This window comes from Phyllostomus hastatus, unplaced genomic scaffold, assembly GCF_019186645.2.
Source record: "Phyllostomus hastatus isolate PE091 unplaced genomic scaffold, TTU_PhHast_1.1 phas_contig_29, whole genome shotgun sequence".
NCBI classification, from domain to species: domain Eukaryota; kingdom Metazoa; phylum Chordata; class Mammalia; order Chiroptera; family Phyllostomidae; genus Phyllostomus; species Phyllostomus hastatus.
Window position 1 is genome coordinate 5230695 of NW_025333835.1, and position 24919 is coordinate 5255613.

General features: G+C 38.3%; 1 protein-coding gene across 4 annotated transcripts in view; it reads left to right on the forward strand.

Annotated features, from left to right (window-relative positions):
* VWA8 (von Willebrand factor A domain containing 8) overlaps window positions 1-24919 on the forward strand; it is a 421660-nt gene that overhangs the window by 11422 nt on the left and 385319 nt on the right. For all 4 annotated transcript variants that reach the window (XM_045839249.1, XM_045839250.1, XM_045839252.1 and 1 more), the window contains exon 2: window positions 4545-4622. In XM_045839249.1, the coding sequence (XP_045695205.1) occupies window positions 4545-4622 (78 nt within the window). The remainder of the gene's footprint in view (window positions 1-4544; window positions 4623-24919) is intronic.

Sequence of the window (24919 nt, forward strand, 5' to 3'; positions counted from 1 at the left end):
GCAGTCCCTCATTTGTATGTGGATAAGCTGGGAGGAACAACTGGGGTGCAAGGCAGACTGCACAACCCAGGATTCCAGTGCCAGGAAAGAAAGCCTCAGAAACTCTGGCTATAAAAATCTGTGGGGGGTTGTGGCAGCAGGAGAAACTCCCAGACTCATAGGAGAGTTGGGGGTACCCACAGGGTCCTAGAATGTAATAAACCCACCTGCCCAGGAATCAGCCCCAGAAAGGCAGAATTCGCTTGTGACTGAAGGCCAGGTGAAAGCCATGCAAGCAGCATTGTTCCCTCTCTGATCCCTCCTTCACATACAGCATCACATTGTAGCTAAGTGGGTTGCCCTGCCTGGTGAATACCTAAGGCTCCACCCCTTACAATGTAACAGGTGCACCAAGACAAAGAAATACTGCCCAAATGAAAGAACAGATCAAAACTCCAGAAAAAGAACTAAGTAACAAGGAGATAGACAGCCTATCAAGTGCAGAGTTCAAATATTGGTAATCAAAATGCTTACAGAAATGATGAGTACAGATGCAAAATAAAGGAAGACATAAAGGCCATATAAAGCAAAATATACAGGGAACTAACAGTGAAGGGAAGAAAACTGGGATTCAAATACACAATTTGGAACAGAAGGAAGGAATAAACATTCAACCAGAACAGAATGAAGAAATAAGAATTCAGAAAAATGAGGAGAGGTTTAAAAACATCTGGGACAACTTTAAGCATTCCAACATTGGAATCATAGGGGTGACAGAAGGAGAATAGGAAGAGCAAGATATTGAAAACATTTGAACAAAAAATGAAGGAAAACTTCCCCAATGTGGCAAAGAAACTAGACATGCAATTCCAGGGTGCTCAGAGAGTCCCAAAGAAATTGGGCCCAAGGAAGAACACACCAAGACACATCATAATTACATTACTCAAGATTAAAGAAAAGGAGAGAATCTTAAAAAAAGCAAGAGACGGTTACCTACAAAGGAGTTCCCATAGGACTATCAGCTGATTTCTCAAAAGAAACTACAGGCAAGAAGGGGCTGGAAAGAAGTACTCCAAATCATGAAAGGCAAGGACCTACGTCCAAGATTACTCATTCCAGCAAAGCTATCATTTAGAATGGAAGGGCAGATAAAGTGCTTCCTAGATAAGGTCAAGTTAAACGGGTTCATCATCACTAAGCCCTTATATGAAGTATAAAAGGGACTTATCTAAGAAAAGGAAGATCAAAACTATGACCAGTAAAATGACAAAAAAACTCAACCATCAACAACTGAACCTAAAAACAAAAACAAACTAAGCAAACAACTGGAACGGGAGCGGAATCACGGAAATGGAGATCACATGGAGGGTTATCAGCAGGGAGGAGGTAAGGGAGAATGGGGGACAAGGTACAGGGAATAAGAAGCATGATTGGCAGGTACAAAATAGACAGGGGGAAGGTACGAACAGTATAGGAAATGTAGAAGCCAAAGAACTTACATGTATGACCCATGGACGTGAACTAAGGGGGAGCAGAATGCTGGAGGGACTGAATGCAGAGTGGAAGGGGATAAAGGGAAGAAGAAAATGGGACAACTGTAATAGCATTGATGGGGACACTGGCCTGCAGTGTCCGAGGCATTATGGAGTGGAAGAACCAGCTATGAAAGTTCTGCCTACATAGCATAATCAATAAGATATACTTTAAAAAAGAAATTGTGAAGTGGAAGAGAAAGGAAAGACAACTGGGAAAGTCATTGTGAGGTAGGAGGAAAACAGGAGGTAAGGCAGCAAGGTGGAGAGGGAAAGAGAGGGAAGAGGGAGAGAGAGATGGGATTCTCTTTTGTGAGTTTTAATAGCAGGCAGGACCCTGTCTTCACTCTGGAAATCACAGTGGTTAGTTCTGCCTCCTACCTACCCCTGCCCCCACCGCCCTCCACCCCCAGCAACTAGGCTGTGGGCTAATAACCTAGTTTGGCTGATTAAATGTTCCTGCCCAAGACTGAATCACGAGGGCGTTATGCAGCAGCTGTAGGAACAGATTACTTATGGCAATGATCTTATTATTAGAAGAAGCATCTGAAAACTTTAGACTGAAGATGAAGAATCATGATTCTGGCAACTTAAGATAATGTTTTTCAACTTTTCTACAGGTGTGAAAAATATAAAAAAAATGGGAAAAAGTTTTCCTTTGTTCATGGTATTCGTTGTTTGGATTTAGTGTTGCCAGGGGCAGTGTCTCAGTGTGCTTATCCTGGGGAGTGACTTTGTGTTTCCTGTTGCCTTCCATGCCACATTTGGTCTAGTTTCAGAGCCTAGGTGTCTTCAGTGACCCATGGTTCTGTGAGTTATTTCATTTAATTGATGTAACAGAAACCTTTTACTAAGCTATTTTCAAGATGGTGTTTCTGTTACAGTAGTTTTGTGAAGGAGCTCAGAGGAATCATGCTTACTTAGAGTCAAGGTTAAATGAAATGATATAAATAATGTACCTATAACAGTATTTGCCAAATAGCCAGTAGTCAGTAACTATTAGCTGTTTAGTTCAGAGGGAAATTCTTTTGATTTGGACAATTGAACTCTAAATATATGTGTTCTGTATCAGAAAGTATGTGTATATCTGGGTTTTGCACAGTATTTCTACATTTCTCTCAATTTACCACACACCCGTCACTGGACAGGGACAAGACCCTGAGTGGATCTGCCTCAGGCTGGCCTGTAGTGTGTGGGTCCTTGACTTCGTGAAGGCAAGGTTTCACAACACGAGTCCAGGTGATTTTGAGAGTAAGTTTATTAGAGTTGGGGAAGTGAAACAAAGGAAGAACTTAGGGTAGAAGGAGGAGCAGGGGAGAGCCTAGGCCGTGCTCTGCTTTGGCTCCTTAGAACCATCCATTATAGGAAAGAAGTGAGCCAGGGTGGAGCTGCTTTTAGCTCCCTGGGAAGTCAGAGAAAAAGGGGTCTTAGAGACAGGAGCAGGGGGTAGGCCTGGGATGAGCTGCCACTGCCTGCTGCTCCCCTGCTTACAAGTCTCCTGGGGATCTTTAGACAATAGGAGGAAGTAGTTAAGTTCATGCCTGAGAAGGGGCGAACATGTGCTCTAGAGGGAGCCTGCGCTGGTGTTCTTTGTCTTGAGGATTTTAATTTCTCTTCTGCAGGTGAGAATCTTAGGGGAGGGTTTTAGCAGAATATCCATCAGCTTCCATGGTATATTTTTAATATGCTGATGCATCAAAATGAATGTATGGAAGAGTTTGGAATTATTCTTTGGTCTGCTTTATTGTTTTACCTTTATCTTGGGTTTGTATGGCTCTACTCGGGTTTTTGTTATTTGTTCCTCTGACTTTATCCATCCTTGGGTTTAGCTGGCACAAATGGCATTAAATTCAGTTTCTGTCTTCTGTCTCCCCAACCAGCATGGCTTAAGCTACGTATGTATTCTCTGGTTAAGGAGGAGAAGTATAAAGCATTTGCTCTCAAGTGTTCTTGGTTAGGGAAATAAGGTCTTCTGATTCACTAGCTGGCTGTTAGTTGTTCAGGTAGTTTGGCCTTGTTTAATTATCTTGTCTCAGTTTTCCCATTCTACTGCCAGAATTTTTCTAGCTTTACTGTCCTGCCTCATCTGCAATACATTTATTTATGTATAAAAACTTTTTCCCCCCATATTCACAAATTTCTTCATTTGTAAAGTCTGTTTCCTGGTTTATTTTTAGGAATGTGTAAAGTACTTAGAAGATGGTAATCATTCAACAAGTCAGTGCTATTTTTATTATTACCATTATTTAAGGCCTTGGTCTCCAGGATACCTCACTAGCTCCCAACTGACAGTGTTAAAAGATGTGTCATAGCTTCTTTTTCTGAGTACTAGAGCTCTTTCCAAATGAAGTTCCAGGTGCAGATGGTATTGATATGCCTATTTTGCTGTTGGAGAGAGCAAAATAGAGGTTGTTAATTTAGTCTTGCACTTCAGAAGTTTAGCCAGAAATTAATATTATTTTTTAAAAACTAAAACCATGTAGAAGTTACTGAGAACTTTTGCTCTGTTTAGTTTGTTTCATGTAGGGATTCTTGGCACATATGCCACTGGGGCTTTGTTTTTAACGTATTTAGAAATATTGAATTTTGAGGCTACGTTGTTAGAGAGCCTACAGTTGTATGTAGTAAAAATAACCTATAGAGATGTCAAAGGTTGTAGATCTGTATTAATAGTACTACCCTAGATGCTTTGGATGATTCTAAACAACATATGTCCTTTATTGTTGTTGACTCTTAGTATTGATATACATGAGAAAATAAAGCTGGCTAATATGTATATTTTATTATACTTCACCTTTTTTGCTAAATTAGTGTTTAAAATGCAGATTTCACCGATGCTTCACTTTTTCCCATAGTTACATTTTGGATAACAGTTTTATAGCACAGTGTCTAAGGCTCCTGATACAGACTGATCTGAGTATGTTTCTGTAATAACCCTTTGTGTAGGTCAGGAGAATCTTTGTTGGGAAAGGCACAATGTGTAGTTTTCTCACTTGTCTCTTGTAATGCTGTGTTTCTTTATTCTCTTTTTAGGTGATACAGTTAATATTGGAGATGTATCTTACAAGTTGAAAACTCCTAAGAGCCCAGAACTTGTGCCACAGAACTACAGTAAGAAATATTTATTTAAAAGTGAATAACTGTTAACTTTTTGTTATGTGAATTTTTAAACATGTACAGCACTGAAAGGAATAATATAAATATGATATACATATCAGTTAACTTCAGCATTTATCAGCATATGCTAGTCTTCTCTTACCTGACTTCCAATTTTTGTTCTGAAGTGTTTAAAACCTGCCCCTACATTGTATCACCTCACCCATGAATATTTCAGTAAAACTTTTATTCTTTAGTTAGGATAAAATTTACATATAATAAAATGCACAGTTCTAAATAATCATTTTGTTTGGTTTTGACAATTTAATAAACCTATATAACCACCAAGATTATTTTCGTCACCGAATGATTTTTTGTGCTCCTTTCCAACTACCCTGCCCTGGAAACCACTGTTCTCTTTTCTACCATAATAGATTAGTTTTACCTTTTCTTCAGCTGTATATAAATACAATCATATACTATGATTTTTTTGTGTGTAACTGTCTTCTATCAAGGTAATGATTCTTAGGTTCACCCATGTTGCTATACCTGTCAGTTTGTTTTTATTGCTGGGTATTATTCTATTGTATAAATACACCACATTTTGTTGCTCTATTCTCCAGTTGATAGACATTTGAATGGTTTCTGTTTTTGGACTGTTATAAATAAGGTGCTATGAACATTCCTGTACAATGATGTGGTCATAAGTTTTCACTTCTCTTGAGGAAATGGCAGTTGAATCAATGTGTCATAGGGGGGATGCCTGTTTAACTTTATAAGATATTGCCAAAGAGTTCTACAAAGTAGTTGTGCCATTTTACCCTTTGACCGACAGTGATGTACATCCTTGCCAACATTGGTATTTCTAGTCTTTTTCTTTTAAATTTTCTTTTAAAATTCTACTAGATATGAAATGGTAACTCATCATGGTTTTTGTTTTATAACAGCTTTATTGAAGTATAATTTGTATACCATAAACTTCACCTTTTTGAAGTATAAAACTCAGTGGTTTTTAGTATATCCACAAAGTTGTGCAACCGTGGCACTATCTAACTTTAGGATATTTTCATCACGCCAAAAAGAAACCTCACATCCATTAACAGTCCCTTCTTATTTCCCCCTCCTTCTACCCTGTCTGCCTCTGCAAACCCCTACCTTTGGCAATCGCTAATATATTTTGTTTTTATGGATTTGTCTATTCTGAACATTTCATATGAATGGGATCATACATAATGTGGCATTTGTGTCCTTTGTGCTATTATTATCATATTATATCTTTTTAATTTTATTTTTAAAAATATTTTTTATTGATTATGTGATTACAGTTGTCCCATTCCTCCCCTTTATTCCCCTCTACCCTGCACACCCCCTCCCACCTGCATTCCCCCCCTTTAGTTCATGTCCATGGGTCATATATGTAAGTTCTTTGGCTTCATTTCCTGTACTATTCTTAACCTCCCCATGTCTATTTTCTATGTACCATTTATGCTATTTATTCTCTGTACCTTTTCCACCTCCCTCCCTCTCCCACTCCCTGGCTGCTAATCCTCAATATGATCTCCATTTCTGTGATTCTGTTCCTGTTCTAGGTGTTTGCTTAGTTTGTTTTTTTGTGTGTGTATGTTAGGTGTGGTTTCTAATAACTGTGAGTTTGTTGTCATTTTATTGTTCATAGTTTTAATCTTCTTTTTCTTAGATAAGTCCCTTTAACATTTCATATAATAAGGGCTTGGTGATGATGAACTCCTTGAAGTTGACCTTATTGGGAAGCACTTTATCTGCCCTTCTATTCTAAGTGACAGCTTTGCTGAATAGAGTAATTGTGGATGGAGGTATTCCTGGCTCCAAGTCATGGAGTATTTCATGACTTGGAATACTTCTTTCCAGCTCCTTCTTGCCTGCAAGGTTTCTTTTGAGAAATCAGCTTATAGCCTTATGGGAACTCCTTTGTAAGTAACTCTCCTTTCCTCTTGAAGCTTTTAAGATTCTCTCCTTATCTTTAATCTTATGTAATGTAATTATGATGTGCCTTCATGTGTGCTTCCTTGGGTCCAACATCTTTGGGATTCTCTGAGCTTCCTGGACTTCCCAGAAGTCTATTTCCTTTGTCAGATTGGGGAAGTTCTCCTTCATTATGTTTCCAAATAAGTTTTCAATGTTTTGCTCTTTCTCTTTTCCTTCTGGCACCCCTATGATTCAGATGTTGGAATGTGTAAAGATGTCCTGGAGGTTCCTAAGCATCTCCTAGTTTTTTGAATTGTTGTTTCTTTATTCTGTTCTGGTTGAATGTTTATTTCTTCCTTTTGTTCCAAATTGTTGATTTGAGTCCTCGTTTCCTTCCTCTCACTGTTGGTTTCCTTCCTCTTACTGCTGGTTTCCTATATATTTTCTTTTAGTTCTCTTAGCATAGCCTTCATTTTTTTCCTCTAATTTATGACCATATTCAACCAATTCTGTGAACATCCTGATTACCAGTGTTTTGAACTGTGCATCTGATAGGTTGGCTATCTCTTTTGTCGCTTAGTTGTATTTTTTCTGGAGCTTTGATCTGTTCTTTCATTTGGGTCATTTTTGTGTGTGTGTGTGTCTTGGCACACCTGTTATGTAGTAAGGGATGAAGCCTTAGGTGTTCACCAGGGTGGGGCAACACACTTTGCTGTTGAGCTGTATGTGGGGGAGAAGTCTGAGAGGGAACAATGTTGCTTGCCTGGCTCTCAGTCAGTTTTCAGTCACTTCCCTTCCTTCCCACAATAAAATTGCTTCCTTCTGATGCTGATTCCCAGGTGGGCAGTTTTGTGTATGTTCTAAGACTCTATTGGTCTCTCCAGAAAACTCTCCTGTGAGGCTGGGAGTTTTTCCTGCCCCCTGAACTCCAACAGGTTTTGACAGTCAGAGGTTTTGAGGCTTTATTTCCCCACACTGGAACCCTGTGTTGCTCCGTCTGTCTTGCTCCTCCTTTGTTCTTCCCAGTTTATCTGCTCGGGAATGTGGTACCACTCATTCCACAATCCGCCACTTGCCTGGGTCTGCTAGCCACCATCTTGCAGCGAGTCCTCTCTGTCTGGCTGCTGGTCTCCACCCTCCTATCGGTCTGGATGAATGTTTCTTCTTTAACTCCTTGGTAGTTGGACTTCCATACAGTTCAATTTTCTTTCAGTTCTGGTTGTTTTCTTGTTTTTAAATTTGTTGTTATCCTTCTTTTGGTTGTGTGAGGAGGCACAGTGTGTCTACCTATGCTTCCATCTTGGCTGGAAGGGCCAATATAATTATGTTATTTTAAAGTATATTTTATTGATTATTGCTATTACAGTTGTCCCAATTTTTTCTCCCCTTTATACTCCTCCTCCCTGCACATTGCCCCTTTCCAGCATTCCCTGACCCTGTTAGTACATGTCCATGGGTTGTACATATAAGTACTTTGGCTTCTCCATTTCCTATACTATTCTTAACCTCTGCTGTATATTTTGTGCCCAACAATTATGCTTCTTATTCCTTGCACTTTTTTACCCCCTTACCCCCTTGCCACTGATGATAACCCTCCATGTGATCTCCTTTTCTGTGATTCTGTTTCTGTTCTAGTTGTCTGCTTAGTTTTTTGTTTTTTTAGGTTTAGTTGTTGATAGTTGTGAGTTTGTTGTCATTTTACTGTTCATAGTTTTGATCTTCTTCTTTTTCTTAGATAAGTCCCTTTAACATTTCATATAATAAGACCTTGGTGATGATGAACTCCTTGAACCTGACTTTATCTGGGAAGCACTTTATCTGCCCTTCTATTCTAAATGATAGCTTTGCTGAAGAGAGTAATCTTGGATGGAGGTCCTTGCCTTTCATGACTTGGAATACTTCTTTCCAGCCTCTTCTTGACTGCAAGTTTTCTTTTGAGAAATCAGCTGATAGTCTTATGGAAACTCCTTTGTAAGTAATTGTTTTCTTTCCTCTTGCTAATTTTTAGATTCTCTCCTTATCTTTAATCTTGAATAACTTAATTATGATATTTCTTGGTATGTTTCTCCTTGGGTCCAACTTCTTTGGGACTCTCTGAGCATCCTGGACTTGCATGTCTAGTTCCTTCACCACACTGGGGAAGTTTTCCCTCATTATTTATTGAAATAAGTTTCCAATTTCTTGCTCTTCTCCTTTTGTCACCCCTATGATTTGGATGTTGGAACATTTAAAGTTGTTCCAGAGGTTCTTCAATCTCCTCTCATTTTTAAAAATTCTTATTTCTTCATTCTGTTGTGGTTGGATGTTTATTTCTTCTTTCTGTTGCAAATCGTTGATTTGACTCCCAGTTTTCTTCCCTTCACTGTTGGTTCCCTGTATGTTTTGCTTCATTTCTTTTTGTATAGCTTTCACTTCTTTCCTTATTTTGCATTTATACTCAGTGGTTTCTATGGGCATTTTGATTGCCAGTATTTTGAACTGTGCATTTGATAGTTGTCTATCTCCTCATCTCTTAATTCTTCTTCTGGAATTTTTATCTGTTCTGTCATTTGGGATATAATTCTCTGTGTCATTGCACCTGTTACATAGTAAGGGGTGGAGCCTTAGGTATTCGCCAGGGTGGGACAATCCACTTAGCTGCACTGTGGAGCTGTATGTGGGGGAAGAGTCAGAGAGGGAATTGTGCTACTTGGTAGCTTGCTTGTCTCTTGCCTCACTTTCTGCCCCTTTCCTCACTTCCCACAAGTGGATTGTGCCCTTCCAGGTGCTGATTCCCTTGTGGGTGGTGTTGCACATGTTCTAGGGTCTCGTGGGCCTCTTCAATGGACTGTCCTATGAGACTGGGATTTTCTCCTGCTGCCACAATCTCCAAGGGTTTTTACGGCCAGAGGTTTTGAGGCTTTATTTCCTTGGGCTGGAACCCTGGGTTGTGCAGTTTGTCTTGCTCCCCAGTTGTCCCTCCTGGCTTATCTGCACACAAATATGGGAAATCCTGTTCACCATTCTCTCAGTCTTGAAGTGTTTTCTCTGCCCTCAGCTTCCTGTCTCCATCCCTCCTAACAGTCTGAATGAACATTTTTTCTTTAACTCTTTGGTTGTCAGACTTCCATGCAGTTTGATTTTCTGGTAGTTCTGGTTGTTTTTTTGTTTTTAAATTGTTGTTATCCTTCTTTTGGTTGTGTGAGGAAGTGAAGTATTTCTACATGTGTCTCCATCTTAGCCGGAATCCCTATTAACAATTATATCTTTATACATTAAAAGTTTACTGACACTTATTTATAATTAATCATTTTATGAAGTTGTGTTTTAAATCACATGAAAGAGTCCTGGCTTGTATGGCCAAGTTGGTTGGAGTGTCATCCTATAAAATGAAAGGTTACAGGTTTTCTTCCCAGTCAGGGCACATGCCTAGGTTGTGGGTTCAGTCCCTGGGTGCAACTGCTTCTCTCTGCTTCCTGTCCTCTATCTCTGAAATCAACAAGCATGGTTTCAGGTGAAGCTAAAAAAATAAGGAGAAATAAGTTACAAATCAAAAATGTTTATACTGTCTTCCTGTTTGCACATGTAGTTACATTACCTCTTCTGGTATTCTTTCTTTGCATGGATTTGAGTTCTGTCTTGTATGCTTTCATTTCAGCATGAAGGAAGGACTCCCATTAGTATTTCTTATAGGGAAGATCTGCTGGTGATGAGTTCTCTTTGTATTTGTTTTTCAGGAAATTTCCCAATTTTGTCTTTATTGTTTGAGAGATAATTTTACCGGATATGGAATTTTGATTTGACAGGTTTTATTTTCTTTCAGCACTTTGACTATGTCATCTTACTGCCTATGGCCTCCATAGTTTCTCATGAGGAGTGTGATATTAATTTTATTAAGGATCCTCCTTTATGTGATGAGTCACTTTTCTCTCTGCTATCCAGATACTCTCTTTGGTTTTGGCTTTTGATAGTTTGGCTGTGGTATGTGTAATAACAAATCTTTTTCAGTATCACCTATTAGGTGGTTGTTAAGCTTCTTGGATATGTAGATTAATGTTTACCCATCAATTTAGGGGATTTTTTGCCAATTATTTTTTATTGTTATTTTTTCTTTTTCTCTCTTTGTCTTTCTAGGACTCTCAGTATGTAAATGTTAGTATACTAGATAGTGTCCCATGGATTTCTGTGACCCTTTTTATATTTTTTCTTTATTTTCTCTCTTGTTTTCTGTTTCTTAGACTGTATAAACTCAGTTGACCTATGTTCAAGGTTGCTGATTATACTCACATCTGTTGTTGAGCTCCTCTAGTGAGTTTTTACATTTTACTTACTGTACTTTTCAACTTCAGAATTTCTGTTTGGATCTTTTAAGTTATTTCTTTCTTTAGTGATATTTTGTAGTGAGATATTGTTGACATGGTTTTCTTTAGTTTATAGACATACTTTCTTTTTAGTTCTTTGAAAATATTTGATTAGCTGACTTAAAATGCTGTCTACTAAGTCCAATGTCTGGCTTCCTCAGAGAATTTTTATTGACTGCTTTTTTTTCCTTTGTGTAGAGGCCATAATTTACTATTTCTTTGTGTTTCTTATACATTTTTGGTTGGAAAGTAGATGTATTAAATAGCATAATGTGGTACATCTCCCTTTGCCAAGGTTTGTTTTTACTCATTGTTTTTGTTGTTTGTTTGTTCACTGACTTTTGTGGACTGTTTTTCTAAAGTTTATATTCCTTGTCATGTGCAGGCACTGATGTTTCAGCTCAGTTAGCTGAGCAGTTAGGTAATGATTGGACAGAAATTTCTTAAATGCTTTGAACAAATAAATTCTCTCAGTCTTTGGGCATGATTTCAGTGTTCCACAGACAACTTACAAGTATGTCTTAGTCTTCATTTTCTGCTTGTGCAAAGCTTTAATGTCAGCTACCTGTGTGAGATTTGGCCCTTCTCAGGATTTCCCTGGACATGTGCATAGTGTTTTAGACACCTAGGCATGCACTGGAGCTAAACAAAACCTCCTTTGGCCATCTCATTCCCAGTTTTTTCTTTAGCTTGAAGTGGTTTTGCTTCCTCAGGCAGCTGTGCTGTTAAGCAAGTATAGCTGATTTTTTTTGACAGAGCACCAGGGTAGTGCTGTTTCTACACAGGGAGTTCTGAGTGGGTCAAATAAAGAGAAATTCAAAGAATGGAGCTTTTCTTTTCAGGATGCTGCTGGATAGGTCAATTTGGATAATTCCCTATGTGTAGGGCTTTTGGGTAGCTCCAGCCCTGTACTGCCCCTGTCAGTGGTTGCCAGACTGATGGATTTCACCATCAATGTGGTCAGCTGGTTCTCAAGACTACCACAGATGTGGGGAGAGAGATGAGAAAAGCACAAGTTAAAATGCCACAAAGCTCACTGTTGTTACTAAGTTCCATCCATTGTTATTGGATAAGTGTTGTCAGACTGTTGAAATTCTTTCATTAATTACTAGAGTTTTGAAAAAGTTGATTTTTGGCAAAATTTGCTAGTGTCCTTATTGCTATTATGGAAGAGTGGATTTCAGAGGTCCTAGGCTTTGTTTTGCTTTCATTAGATTCCGGTTAAAGCTGAAGAGCTTTACATGTTTTGAGGAAAGGACCAGAATTTTCCCTTCAGCTGATTTGGGATCTAAGTTCTGGTGCGATTCCAGAGTTCTCTTAATGCTTTATATCTCAATCTTTAGATTGATTACACACAATAGTCAACCTCTGACTACACGCAATAGTCAGCCTCTCTTTGCTTTATAGCTACCAGCTGTTTGGATTACTGGGGAGTTCTCTTTGCATTGAGTCCTGTATTCTGCTTTCTGCAACTCACATCTCTCTTGTCCAGGTGCCTTGCCTCTGTCCCTCAGAGGCCTTGTCAGAGAAGGTCAAGAGAACCTCAAAGGGATTTATCTTAGCTCTTTTGCTTCAGCATCATCCTTGAGAACTACTTTGCACTTCGTAAAGAGCTGAAGTGTTTTGGAAAGATTTCTGCTCTTTTTCTGTCCTACCCCCAGTCTTCTGTGGGTTGTTGGCTTGCTTTTTAAAGAAAGGTCCAGCATGCTTCAGGAAGGATATTTCTCAGCTCCTGTCCTGCATCTGATTTTTATTGTATACCCCTGTATATTTAGTGAAGTCAATGGAAAAGTGTTAGTGGGTGGGTGGACATTTTTTCTGTGGCTGGGACTTCTCAGTAGATTAATTTATCATGTCAGCCCATGTGTGGCCATTACAAGTTTGCTAAAAGTTTACCTTGGTGATCCTGACACATCTATGGTAGATTCTTTCTCCTAGGTACTTTACCATTCTACTAGGTAGGAATAAAAACTAGTTCTGTGTCTTTTCTCTCCTTGAAAGGGCTCATTACTTTTTAGAATCTAGTTCATTTAGGTTTCTTAGTATCTTTAACTATATGATAGGCTTTTAAGAAACTATGTTTTTTGTAGATTAACTGGCTTGTTCTGGTTGTTAAGCTGGAATTGAAATTCTTTTATAATTATCCTTAAGCTAACTAGATGTGGGAATCATTTTTAATGTTCCATTATTTATTGGTATGCCTAATTATATTATTGTAATAAATAAGTTTTCTGGGGTTAGAGTAGTGATATAATTCTTTATTATACTTATCTAAAGAAAAATTAGCAAAAATTCTATAACAACTTACATGCCCTATGTACACAATAGTTGAAAATCACGAATTTTTCTGATTTTTGGCTCTTCCGTTTTTTTTTTAATTTTATTTTAATCATTGTTCAGGCTCTTCTCTTATGAATGTGGCTAATGTTTTATAATAAACTTCAGAAGTGAGGAATGATAGTCACTGCTAATAGACAGTAGGAAAACTTTTATGTAGTCTGAGTTCTATAGGGTAACAACTGCTGGGGGGGAACTTATATTTATAATTTTGGTGTCTGTACTACTTTCTTTTTTTTAAAGATTACCATGGGTTTGTTGAGGTGGTGGTTTTGTGTGGGGGATTGGAGGCACGCTTTGAGGGTAGAAGGGAGATGCTATCTGTACTACTTTCTAGATGTGTGAATTTCGTTTTTCTTCTTTTATACTTAAATGTGTTAATTTCTGTAGTCATTCAACTGACCCAAGTCTTCTTGATTATATGGGGATGATTATTTCAACTTTATGGATATATTGTAAGGATTAAATCAAATAGCATAAGGAACATGTGTGTGATAGGGCCTGGCACACACGGCTCAGTAAATGAGTCCCTGACACAACCATTTTCCCAGTTTCCTGATTTTTCTTCCTTTTCTTTTTTAAATTGATTAATTTATTTAAAATTATATTTTACTGATTATGCTATTACAGTTGTCCCAATTTCCCTTTTACCCTCTTCCACCCTGCACCACCCACTCCCTCAGGCAATGCTCACACCATTGTTCACGTCTATGGGTCATGCGTGTAAGTTCTTTGGCTACTCCATTTTTTATACTGTTCTTTACATCCCCAGGGCTATTCTGTAACTACCAATTTAGACTTCTTAACCTCCTCATCTCTTCACCTATTACCCTACAACACCCTCCCTTCTGGTAACCATCAAAACTCTCTCCATGTCCACGCTTCTGTCTCTGTTTTTGTTTGTTTAGTTTGTTTTTCAGATGCAATTGTTGATAGATATGTATTTATTAACATTTTTATTATTCATAGTTTTGATCTTTTTCTTATAGAAGTCTCTTTAACATTTCATATAAGAATGGTTTGGTGTTGATGAACTCCTTTAGTCTTTCTTGTCTGGAAAGCTCTTTATCTGTCCTTCAATCCTGAATAATAGCTTTGGTGGGTGGAACAATCTTGCCTGTATTTCCCTGCATTTCATGACTTTGAATATTTCTTGCCAGTCCCTCTAGCCTGCAGTTTCTTTTACAAAATCATTTGACATTCTTATGGGAACTCCCCTGTAGGTAATTAAATTCTTTTCTCTTGTTGCTTTTAAGATTCTGTTTTTATCTTTAAACTTTGGTATTTTTATTATGATGTGTCTTGGAGTGGGCCTGTTTGCATCCATCTTGTTTGGGTCTCTCTGTGCTCCTGGACTTGCATATCTATTTCCTTCATCAAATTAGGGACATTTTCTTTCATTACTTTTTCAAATAGATTTCCAATTTCTTTCTTTGTCTTCTCCTACTGGCACCCCTATGAGGTAAATGTTGGAATGTTGAAGTTGTCCCAGAGGCTGCTAATACTACCTTCCTTTTTGATATTCTTTCTTATTCTTGTTCTGAATGTTTGTGTTTTGCTTCCTTATGTTCCAAATCATTGATTTGATTCTTGGCTTCATCCCCTTTATTGTTGTTTCCCTGTAAATTGTTCTTTATTTCAATTAGTGACCCTTTTGACTGGATCTTTTTTATGCTGTTTATGTCCTTGCTAAGTTCCTCGAGCATCCTTATAACCATGTTTTAAACTCTGCATCTGATAGTTTCTTATTTCCATTTTGTTTAGGTTTTTTCCTGTAATTTTGATCTGTTCTTTCATTTGGGTCATGTTTCTTTGGCTCCTCATTTTGTCAGCCTCCTTGTGTTTGTTTCTATGTATTAGGTTGAGCTGCTATGACTCCCTGTCATGGTAGCTTGGTCTAATATAGGTTTTATATAAGGTGCAGTGGCACAGCCTTTCCTATCACCCAAGCTGGGTACTTGAAGTGTGACCTTTGTGTGGGCTGAGTACACCCTCCAATTGTAGTTTAGCCTTGATTGCTGTTGGCAGATCAATGGGAGGGATTTACCCAGCCCATTCAGCTGCAAGTATTGGCTGTGACCACTGATCACCAACATCCACCCTTCACGGAGGATCAGCTCTTCAAGGATTAGGGTGGTGGTGCTCTGACATGGTCTGTGACTGTCCACTGGGTGCATAGGCCCTGAGGTTTCTTAAGTGATGCAAGCCAAAGTCAGTCTCCACTTACGTTCTGCCTGGGCCATGCTACATGAGCTATAAAGCAATCTGAGATGGCTGCTACTTGTGCTGGGCTTGGAGGTTCCCAGGTGAAGCCAAGCTGTGAATCTAGGCTGGCTGCTGCTAGTGCTGGGCCTAGCACTGGGGCCATTTAGCAAGAGGTACAGAGGCTGGGAACTTCCTGAGTCTGGCTGTTGCTTGTTTGAAAGGATTTAGGAAGTTGTGAATCATGAGCCAAGACCAGTATTCATATGGAAAAGCCAGTGTTAACAGATTGGTGGCCAGTAAGTTGGGTGGGATTGAGTCTCAGGAGATCTCCAGGGCAGGGCTAATGGTGTTAGCCAGGTTTTAGAGTCTTAGATATCACATTCACCTGCTGACTTTGTGCCTCTGTGGGCTGGGGGTCAGAAAAAGGACAATGGCCTTTGCCTGCATTTCTCCCTGGGAGAAAATTGGCCCCCAGGTCCTGTCTCGATGCTAGACACTTCAGTTCCTCCCCGTATGCCACTCTGGTGCTAGACTCCGAGATAGTGAATTTGAGTAAGTTTGTGTGTGGGTTCTTTAAGGGGAACTGCTTGGGACTTCAGAAGTTTCTTCCACCAACTCAATCCCCACTGGTTTTTGCAGCCAGAAGTTTTGGGGACTTAACTTCCTGGCACTGGAACCCTGGGAAGAGGGGACCCGAGGCTCCAAGAAGGCTGGGACTTGTTGCTCCTAGATATCCCTCCTGAATTTTTATCCACCGCACATGGATATGGAACCAGTTGTTCCGTATCTCTGCCCCTCTTACCTGTCTGTATGGATGTGGTATCTTTAATACCACATCTGTAGGTCTTGGTCTTCCTTTCAACCTGATTTCTGACAGTCTGAGTGATGGTTTTTCTATATTATGGTTGTAATCTTGATATTGTTGTGCGCAGAGGTGAGTTGTGTTTATCTATGCCGCCATCTTGACTGAAAGTCATCCCCTTGTTCCCTTTCACTTTCCATCACACCATGCCTGTGACACTGAGTATGGGATTACTAGGGCTGCTCTGAGTCAGCTTAAAAGACATGCTAAAAATATCTTTTCTTCATTCAGTCTTACTCTTAAAAGATGAATCTGGAATATAGTTAATCTAGATTTGATTTGGAACTTTTCCTTAAGTTGTTTGCAGGATCATAAATGGCTGTAGAACTTCAAATAAGCTTTAATTTTCACTCAGAATCAAACTTAATGTATTTATGGGATGGAAAGAACGTTGGCCTTTTCAGTCTCACCTGAACAGGAAACATAGTCATTGCCTGACTGCTCTCAACAGAGGATAGGTATCATTCCTTTCTCTTAACAACTAAGATGGTATAGTTCACTATGTGGGTTCTGCTGTAATATTTTATCATAGTCACAAATGCTTAATCACTTGGGGGATCTTATGAAGTGAGAAAAGTAACAAGACTATACTAACTTTAAGGATTCAAGGGATCTGAGCAATAATACCAATTTTGAAACTTACAAACATAGGCTTTGAATGAGTGTATTTTTATATTTTGCAAGTGAATGAGGGGCAATGCAGTGGCTGGCTCAGATCAAGTCCCAAAGTGTAAACGATATCTGTTTCTAAATATAGGAAAACTCCCATAATTTGCCATCAAACCCCCCAGAAAAACAAAGAAAAATGCAACATTTTCTGGTTTAGATATTTTCAATTTTTATTACTGTTTTCATGCATTTCTTATCTAATCAAAATTTGTTATTTTGTGTTTTTATTAGTAGCTTTATTATTATTACACTTTGAAATTTATCTGAAGAGTGTTCATATTGCAAGCAGTTAGATGGGTCATAGATTCCAGTTTGCATTTTTTTGTGCTTTTCATCCATTCATTATCATTCCTACCATATTCACAATATAAATATCTTTATCTATTATTTTTTGTCTATCAAGATGATGGTGTGTATCATATGTTTTACCCAGTAGTACATAGTTTCTACTATTCTTTCTTATCAGCAACCCTTCCCAGTTCTAAGAAAAATACTGTTGGGAATTTGGTTAACTTGAAGTAACTGGCTGAGCTAAATCAACAAAATCCTTTTTTTAAAATTTTAATTTCTTTACAACAATGTGAGAGAGAAAAATCGATTGGTTGCCTCTTGATAGCACCCTTACCAGGGACTGATCTTGCAGCCTAGTCATGTGTCCTGACTGGGAATCGAACTGGCAACCTTGTGCTTTGTGGGATGACACTCAACCAACTGATCCACAGTGGTCAGGGCTCAACCAAATCTTATGTATCCACATAAGCATTATGGGGTTACTACATATTGGTTGGACAGATATATTGTATTGCGTACTATAGCATGTTTTTATACACCTGTCTACTGTATTAAATTCAGCTATTGTATACTTTGAACTTTTTCTTTCTTGTCTCAGAGGCTATATCTCAAATGAGAAAATTACAATTATTTGGCTTGCTATTACATGAGTTATTGATTAGAGATTATGGGTTTTGGTTATTAGAAAACTTTGTTGGATTTTTTCCTTCTCTTGGAGCTATTTAAAAAAATATTTTGGAAATGGTATTCTGCTGAACTTTGATAATGCATTACTTTTCTTCCTGTATTTATGCTTCAATTTAGCTTTTTGTCTTTTGGATATTTAATATTTTCAAATGGAACATAAATGATAGACTTTTGTTAAGGAAAGGAACTTTAGCAAGTATTATTCTCTCTGAAACTCATTTCATAGCCAGGAAAATAGGACCATAAGAAAGAGGTCAGAAGACTCATTAATTAGCAAAAACTCATGCAAAGCCTAGATTTCCTGACTTCAGTTTGGTTTTCCTTTTATAATCTGTCTCAATGGCTCTGGCTGCTATTCTTTAAAAGAAGTCTTGAAATGGAAAGAAGATTTTGTATGTTAGAAAAGTCTTAGATTTTAAAAGTGTGAAAGATTATTGAAAAAATACTGAAATAGGTGAGGCATGGCAGTGCTGTTTTATTTCTGTCTTTGTCAGAGTTATTATTCAGAGCATTAAAATCACACTGTCTTTTACTAATGAAGAAATTAAAACCACAGTGTTAAAATACGAACTTTGATATTCATATTTAACGTCTACCTAATAGAATGGTAGAACTCCTGCTGGCCGGCCAGTGGTGTAGACTGGAAATATTCTTAGGTGGAAGTCTAAAATTCTATTAAAAACCTTTGGACAGTAGTAGTACCTTATTAAAGTAAATTTTTTTCAGTTGGTGACTGTGTGATTGAGATAATGAGTGCTTATATTTTATAGTCAGTTGTCATCTTTTCATTTGCACTGTCACAGTGTTGGGCACAGCAGGCCATCCTTTCTGTCCCAGTCATCTGTGTAGCCCAGTGCCTGGAATGTAATGGGCACAGTAGTTTGATTGTTCTTCAGTTTTTTATTACCCAGGTTTTTCTTTTTTGTTTTTGAACTTCTGCCTTGACCAGTAGTATAACTTCCACTAACCATCTTAGTTCCTACTCTCTTGCCTATAAGTGTTGAAATGGATAACTAAAGCTTTTCTGCCTTTTTGTATGAAATCTGAAATCTCATAGCTTAGATGAAATTGGCAGCTTTTGAAGAGAGCTTCCTTCACGTTTTTGTGTTTGAAGTTAAACTATATAGTATCAAACTTAGTATTTCTTCCAGGGTTTGCCTTATGAAGTTGTGTTCCTGGGTAGCAGTTCTCAATAGATGACTTTAAACCTGACCTCAGAGTACTATTTCTACTTCCTTCAATAATCTTCTTGTTGCAGTCTGTGGACCAATTATATGTGAGGGCCTTTAAGGTTTACTGGACACATTGACCTCTTATCCAAGCAGTTAGGGCCTACAAAGATTTTCTGGAAGAATTACAACCCCTGGGCTCTTAAAATAGTGAGTTTTGGCATAAAGTCAACGGGATGAGAGTGGTTTTCTTTTTTGGGGGTCTGCTTTTTCTTTGATTTGCAAATAATTTTTTAAAAAGGTTTTATTTATTTATTTTTAGAGAGAGGCAAAGGGAGAGAGAAGGAGAGGGAGAGAAACATCAATGTGTGAGTCTCACTCGTCCCCACCTGAGGACCTGGCCCACAACCCAGGCATGCGCCCTGACTGGGAATCAAACCTGTGACTTCTGGGTTTGTAGGCTGGAACTCAATCCACTGAACCACACCAGCCAGTACAAGTTTGCAAATAATTTTAAAAGCTTTGAGAAACTCATCAGCATCATAAAAGACAGAACCCTATGGAAAAACCTGTCATTTTTGTGTAAATATAGATAATGTGGAATAGTTTTTGCAGCTACTTGTTAGTTTTAGTGAATTAATGACAAAAGTTACACAGATGGTTTCCAGGAAGTTGTTACCTAACATTCCCTTATTTAATAGAGTCAGAACTTGAAAAGCAGTCTGAGAAACAAGGCCTCCAGTCCTTAAGATTTACCTTATTTTTAATAGCTGCACTAATCGCCTCTCATTGTATGAGAATTTGAGGAAAGGATTTCCTTTGAGATTTCTTTAGATCCATTTTTAAGAATGGAGCCCTCAAAAGGAGGAATCCCATCAAAAATGTCCCCTTGCCTTAAAATCCTTTAAGGTGACCTGAAGTCTCTGGAGTCTCCACAGCAATCTTTATTCAGTGCCTAATTTTTCTTTAATATTTTTTCTTCCAGGCACCATATTCAAGATGACTTAAAATTTTTGAATACATTTTATTTTCTGTTTAATGACTATTGTTGCTTTTGTCAAATTTCATCGCAGATTAACAATTTTTGAGCTGTATAATATGTTACATAGGAAGGCTTCTTTGGATCTGCCTGGTAATTTAGCCACCATTAATGACATTGTTTAAAGAGAAAATGAATTCAAGCTGTAAATCCCTAACTCAGAATCACATTTTTAATGTATATATAACACATATGATAGAGGATTAATACCCATAATATACAAATATATCTTACAAATGGATGAGAAATGTCATGTGATCCAGTAGAAAATAGGCGAAGAATTTACTGGTAAATAGGCATGCCAGAGGAAATGAAATGCAAATGGATAATAAGTTAATGAGCATATATTCTAACCCTGATTAATAATTTAGAGAGATACAAATTATATGTATATATAAAATAAAAAAGCACTTTTTATGCATCACCTGGGTCAAAATTTAAAAAAATTGCAATGTTTAGTACCTACCAGGTTGCAGAGAAATGGCATTGTTATACATTGCTGGTATAAGCATGAGTGCATATGACCTCTTTGGAAAATAATGTGGTAAGTAGCTATTAAAATAAAAACTACACATTCCTTTTGATTTCATTTTGATTTTCCTTTTCTATTCATTAAGAAAAAATCAGGATATAAAAGAGAATATATGTTCACAATATATATTGCAGCATTTTGGTGTTTTGGGCAGTGATAAAAGCTAGAAGCTGAGTGAATCAAGAAGAATGACTGAATAAATTGTTATATGCTCATTTGGGAATCTTCTAGAGCTGTTTAAAAAGATTGATTAGATTTATGTCTGTGTACCTTGAGGCTGCCCATGTAATGTTGTTTAGCAGAAATTGCAGACTGCAGAGTTATATATAAAGTATGATACCATTTTTGTTTAAAAATTTTTTTGAAACACCTTTTACAGGTGTTCTATATACAGAAAAAAATTGTTGAAAGATATACTCCATGCTGTTAAACTTGGACTTCCTTCTGGGGCGTTGGTTTAGGAGTGAGATTAAGAATGGGAGGGGTTGCCCTGGACGGTGTGGCTCAGTTGGTTAGAGATTCACCTCATAGACCAAGATGTAATGTGTTCAATTTCTGGTCAGCGCACATACCTACCTTGGTTGTGGGTTTGATCTCCAGTTGAGGCATGTATGAGAGGGCAGCAGATCAATGTTTCTCTCACATCGATGTTTCTCTCTCCCTCTCTCTCCCTCTCTCTCTCAAAGCAATGAAAAAATGTTCTCAGGTGAGGATAAAAAAAAAAAAAACAATGGGAAAGGTTAAGGGAGATCGTTAACAAATTTTTAAATTTTTTAAAATTTATTTTATTTTATTTTTCATTTTTAAGTATTTTTTATTGAATATGCTATTACAGTTTTTCCAATTTCTCCCCCTTTCTCCCCATCCACTCTGTCCCCCCGAACCCTCCAGTATTCCCCCCACCTTAGTTTATGTCCATGGGTTGTACATATAAGTTCTTTGAGTTCTCTTTTCCTATACCATTTTTATCTCTCCCTGTTTATTTTTTGCCTACCAATTATGCTTGTTCTTCCCTGTACCTTTTTCCCCCTATTCCTCTCTTCCCCTTCCCCACTGAAATCCCTTTGTGTGATGTCCATTTCTCTGATTCTGTTCCTATTCTGGTTGTTTGCTTAGTTTTTGTTTTTGTTGTTTTTCTTTTATTTTAGGTTCATTTGCTAATAGTTGTGAGTTTGTTGTCATTTTCCAGTTCATATTTTTGATCTGCTTTTTCTTAGATAAGTCCCTTTAACGTTTCATATAATAAGGGCTTGGTGATGATGAACTCCTTTAACTTGACTTTATTTGGGAAGCACTTTATCTGCCCTTCCATTCTAAATGAAAGCTTTGCTGGATAGAGTAATCTTGTATGGAGGTCCCTGCTTTTCGTGACTTCAAATATGTCTTTCCAGCCCCTTCTTTCCTGCAAGGTTTCTTTTGAGAAATCTGCTGATATTCTAATGGGTACACCGTTGTAGGTAACTATCTCCTTTTCTCTGGTTTCTTTTAGGATTCTCTCCTTAACTTTAATCTTGGGTAGCTTAATGATGGTGTGCCTTGGTGTGTTCCTCTATGGGTCCAACTTCTTTGGGACTCTCTGGGTTTCCTCAGCTTCCTAAAAGTGTATGTCCTTCTCCAGATTGGTCAAGTGTTCCTTCATTATTTGTTGAAATAAGTTTTCAATTTCTTGCTGTTGTTCTCCTGGCTCCCCTATAATTCTGATATTGGAACATTTCAGGTTGTCCCAGAGGCTTATGAGTCCCTTCACTTTTTCGAATTCTTGTTTCTTCATTGTCTTCTGGATGGGTGTTTATTTTTTCTTTTTGTTTCAAATCATTGCTTTGAGTTCTGGTGTCCTTCCTGTCACTGTTGGTTCCCTGAACATTCTGCTTTATTTCTCTTTGGGTATCCTTCATTTGTTTTTTCATTTTTCGACCTCAGTCAGATCTGTGAGCATTTTGGTTACCAGGGCTTTAAATTCTCCATCGGATAGGTTGGTGATCTCCTCATTGCCTAGTTCTGAGGTTCTACTCTGTTCTTTCATTTGGGCCATATTTCTTTGTCTTGGCACAGCTGATAGGTTGTAAGGGGGTGGGCCCTTAGGTATTTATCCTGGCAGGGCAACTCTTTTTGCTGCGCTTCAGTGCTGCCTGTGGGGGAGGGGCCAGAGAGGGAACAATGCAGATCCCCTGCTTGTCCCTAGTGCACTTTTCCATTGGACTCTTGTGTGAGACTGGGAGTATCTCCCACTACAGGAACTCCAGCTGTAGCCCACAGCCACCTCTGAGTCCCCTTAAGTCCAACTTCTTTGGGACTCTCTGATCTTCCTGGACTTCCTAGAAGTCTATTTCCTTTGTCAGATTGGGGAAGTTCTCCTTTATTGTGTTTTCAAATAAGTTTTCAATGTCTTGCTCTTCATCTTAACCTTCTGGCACCTGTATGAATCAGCTGTTGGAATGTTTAAAGATGTCCTGGAGGTTCCTAAGCATCTCCTAATTTTTTTGAATTGTTTCTTCATTGTGTTCTGGTTGAATGTTTGTTTCTTCTTCCTGTTCCAAATTGTTGATTTGAGTCCTGGTTTCCTTCCTTTCACTGTTGGTTTCCTGTACATTTTCTTTTATTTCACTTAGTATAGCCTTCCTTCTTTTTTTTTTTCTCTAATTTGCGACCATATTCATCCAGTTCTGTGAACATCCTGATTACCAGTGTTTTGAACTGTGCATCTGATAGGTTGGCTCTCTCTTTATCATTTAGTTGTGTTTTTTTCCTGGAGCTTTGACCTGTTCTTTCATTTGGGCCATTTTTTGTGTGCGTGTGTTTCGGCGTGCCTATTACATAGTAGGGGATGGGGTCTTAGGTGTTCACCAGGGTGGGGCAACACACTTTGCTGTGCTGTTGAGCTTTATGTGGGGGAGGGTACTGAGGGGAAACAATGTCACTTGCTTCGCTCTCAGCCAGTTTTCAGTCATTTCCCTTTCTTCCCACAATCAAATTGGGTTCTTCTGGTGCTGATCCCCATGTGGGTGGGTTTGTGTTGGTCTCTCCAAAGAACTCTCCTGAGAGATTGGGAGTTTCTCCTGCTGCCTCAACCCCCACAGATGTTTTCAATCAGAGGTTTGAGGCTGTATTTCCCTATGCTGGAACCCTGGATTGCTTGGTCTGTCTTGCTCCCCAGTTGTTCCTGCTGGTTTATCTGCATGCAAATGTGGCACCACCCAGTCCATAATCCACTGCCTCACTGAGAGTCCTCTCTGCCCAGCTGTCCATCTCTGCCCCTCATACTGGTCTGAATTAATGTTTCTTTAACTCCTTGGTTGTCAGACTTCCATACAGTTCAATTTTCTTTCAGTTCTGGTTGTTTTTTGTTTTTAAAGTTGTCCTTCTTTTGGTTGTGTGAGGAGGCACAGTGTGTCTACCTATGCCTCCATCTTTGTTGGAAGTCCAATAAAACATATTTAAATAAAGAAAATTTACCTTTTTTTATTAGCAAACTGAAGAACAATTAGAGTTATACCTATAATCACAGTTTAGTTTGTACACCAAGATACTTTCTTAAGTAAGAGAGGAAGGCATAGTGTTACTTAAAGCTGGAACCCTGGTAATTGTGTATAATCTTGAGGATACCTGTGGGAGTGCCTTCTACTTAGCATGATCCTCCTGTGTGTTGAGAACCACAGGTCTAAGGCACATCTGACAATTCTCAGCAATCTCTTCCTTTATTCTTGCCAATAGTGGATCTCAGTTAGTAGCAGTACCTCCACTAGTCTATGCCTGCCAGAAGGCATCTGGAAACATCTGGGGGAACTTTTAGTTGTTGTAAAGCTTTGGGGGATAGGTATAATTCAGTACACCACTGACATTTAGAAATGCTAAATACAATGTCCAGGACAGTCCCATTTGCCTAATATGTCAATGGCATCCTGTTGAGGAGTTCCGTGTCTGTGTCATTTGGTTTTTTTCAAGGTCTATGTTGCTTACACACCACTAATGCAGTATTTTTAATTCACAATTAAGTCCAGGGAAAGAGTTTCTTTCAGTTTCCCCATATTTTGAAAGCTGAAATTGTCAGGAAGGTAAGTCAGTAGTGAATATGTTCTACATTTATATTGAGATTCTAGATGTCAGGATATCTAAGACTCTTATCACCACTACATTTGAGTTCTACATAACTTTCTTAATATGTATAAGTAGCTTCTGAATCCTGTGGCTGGCATTGTAGTCTATGCTGTATCTTTACAAAAACCTCTTCTTTTCCCCT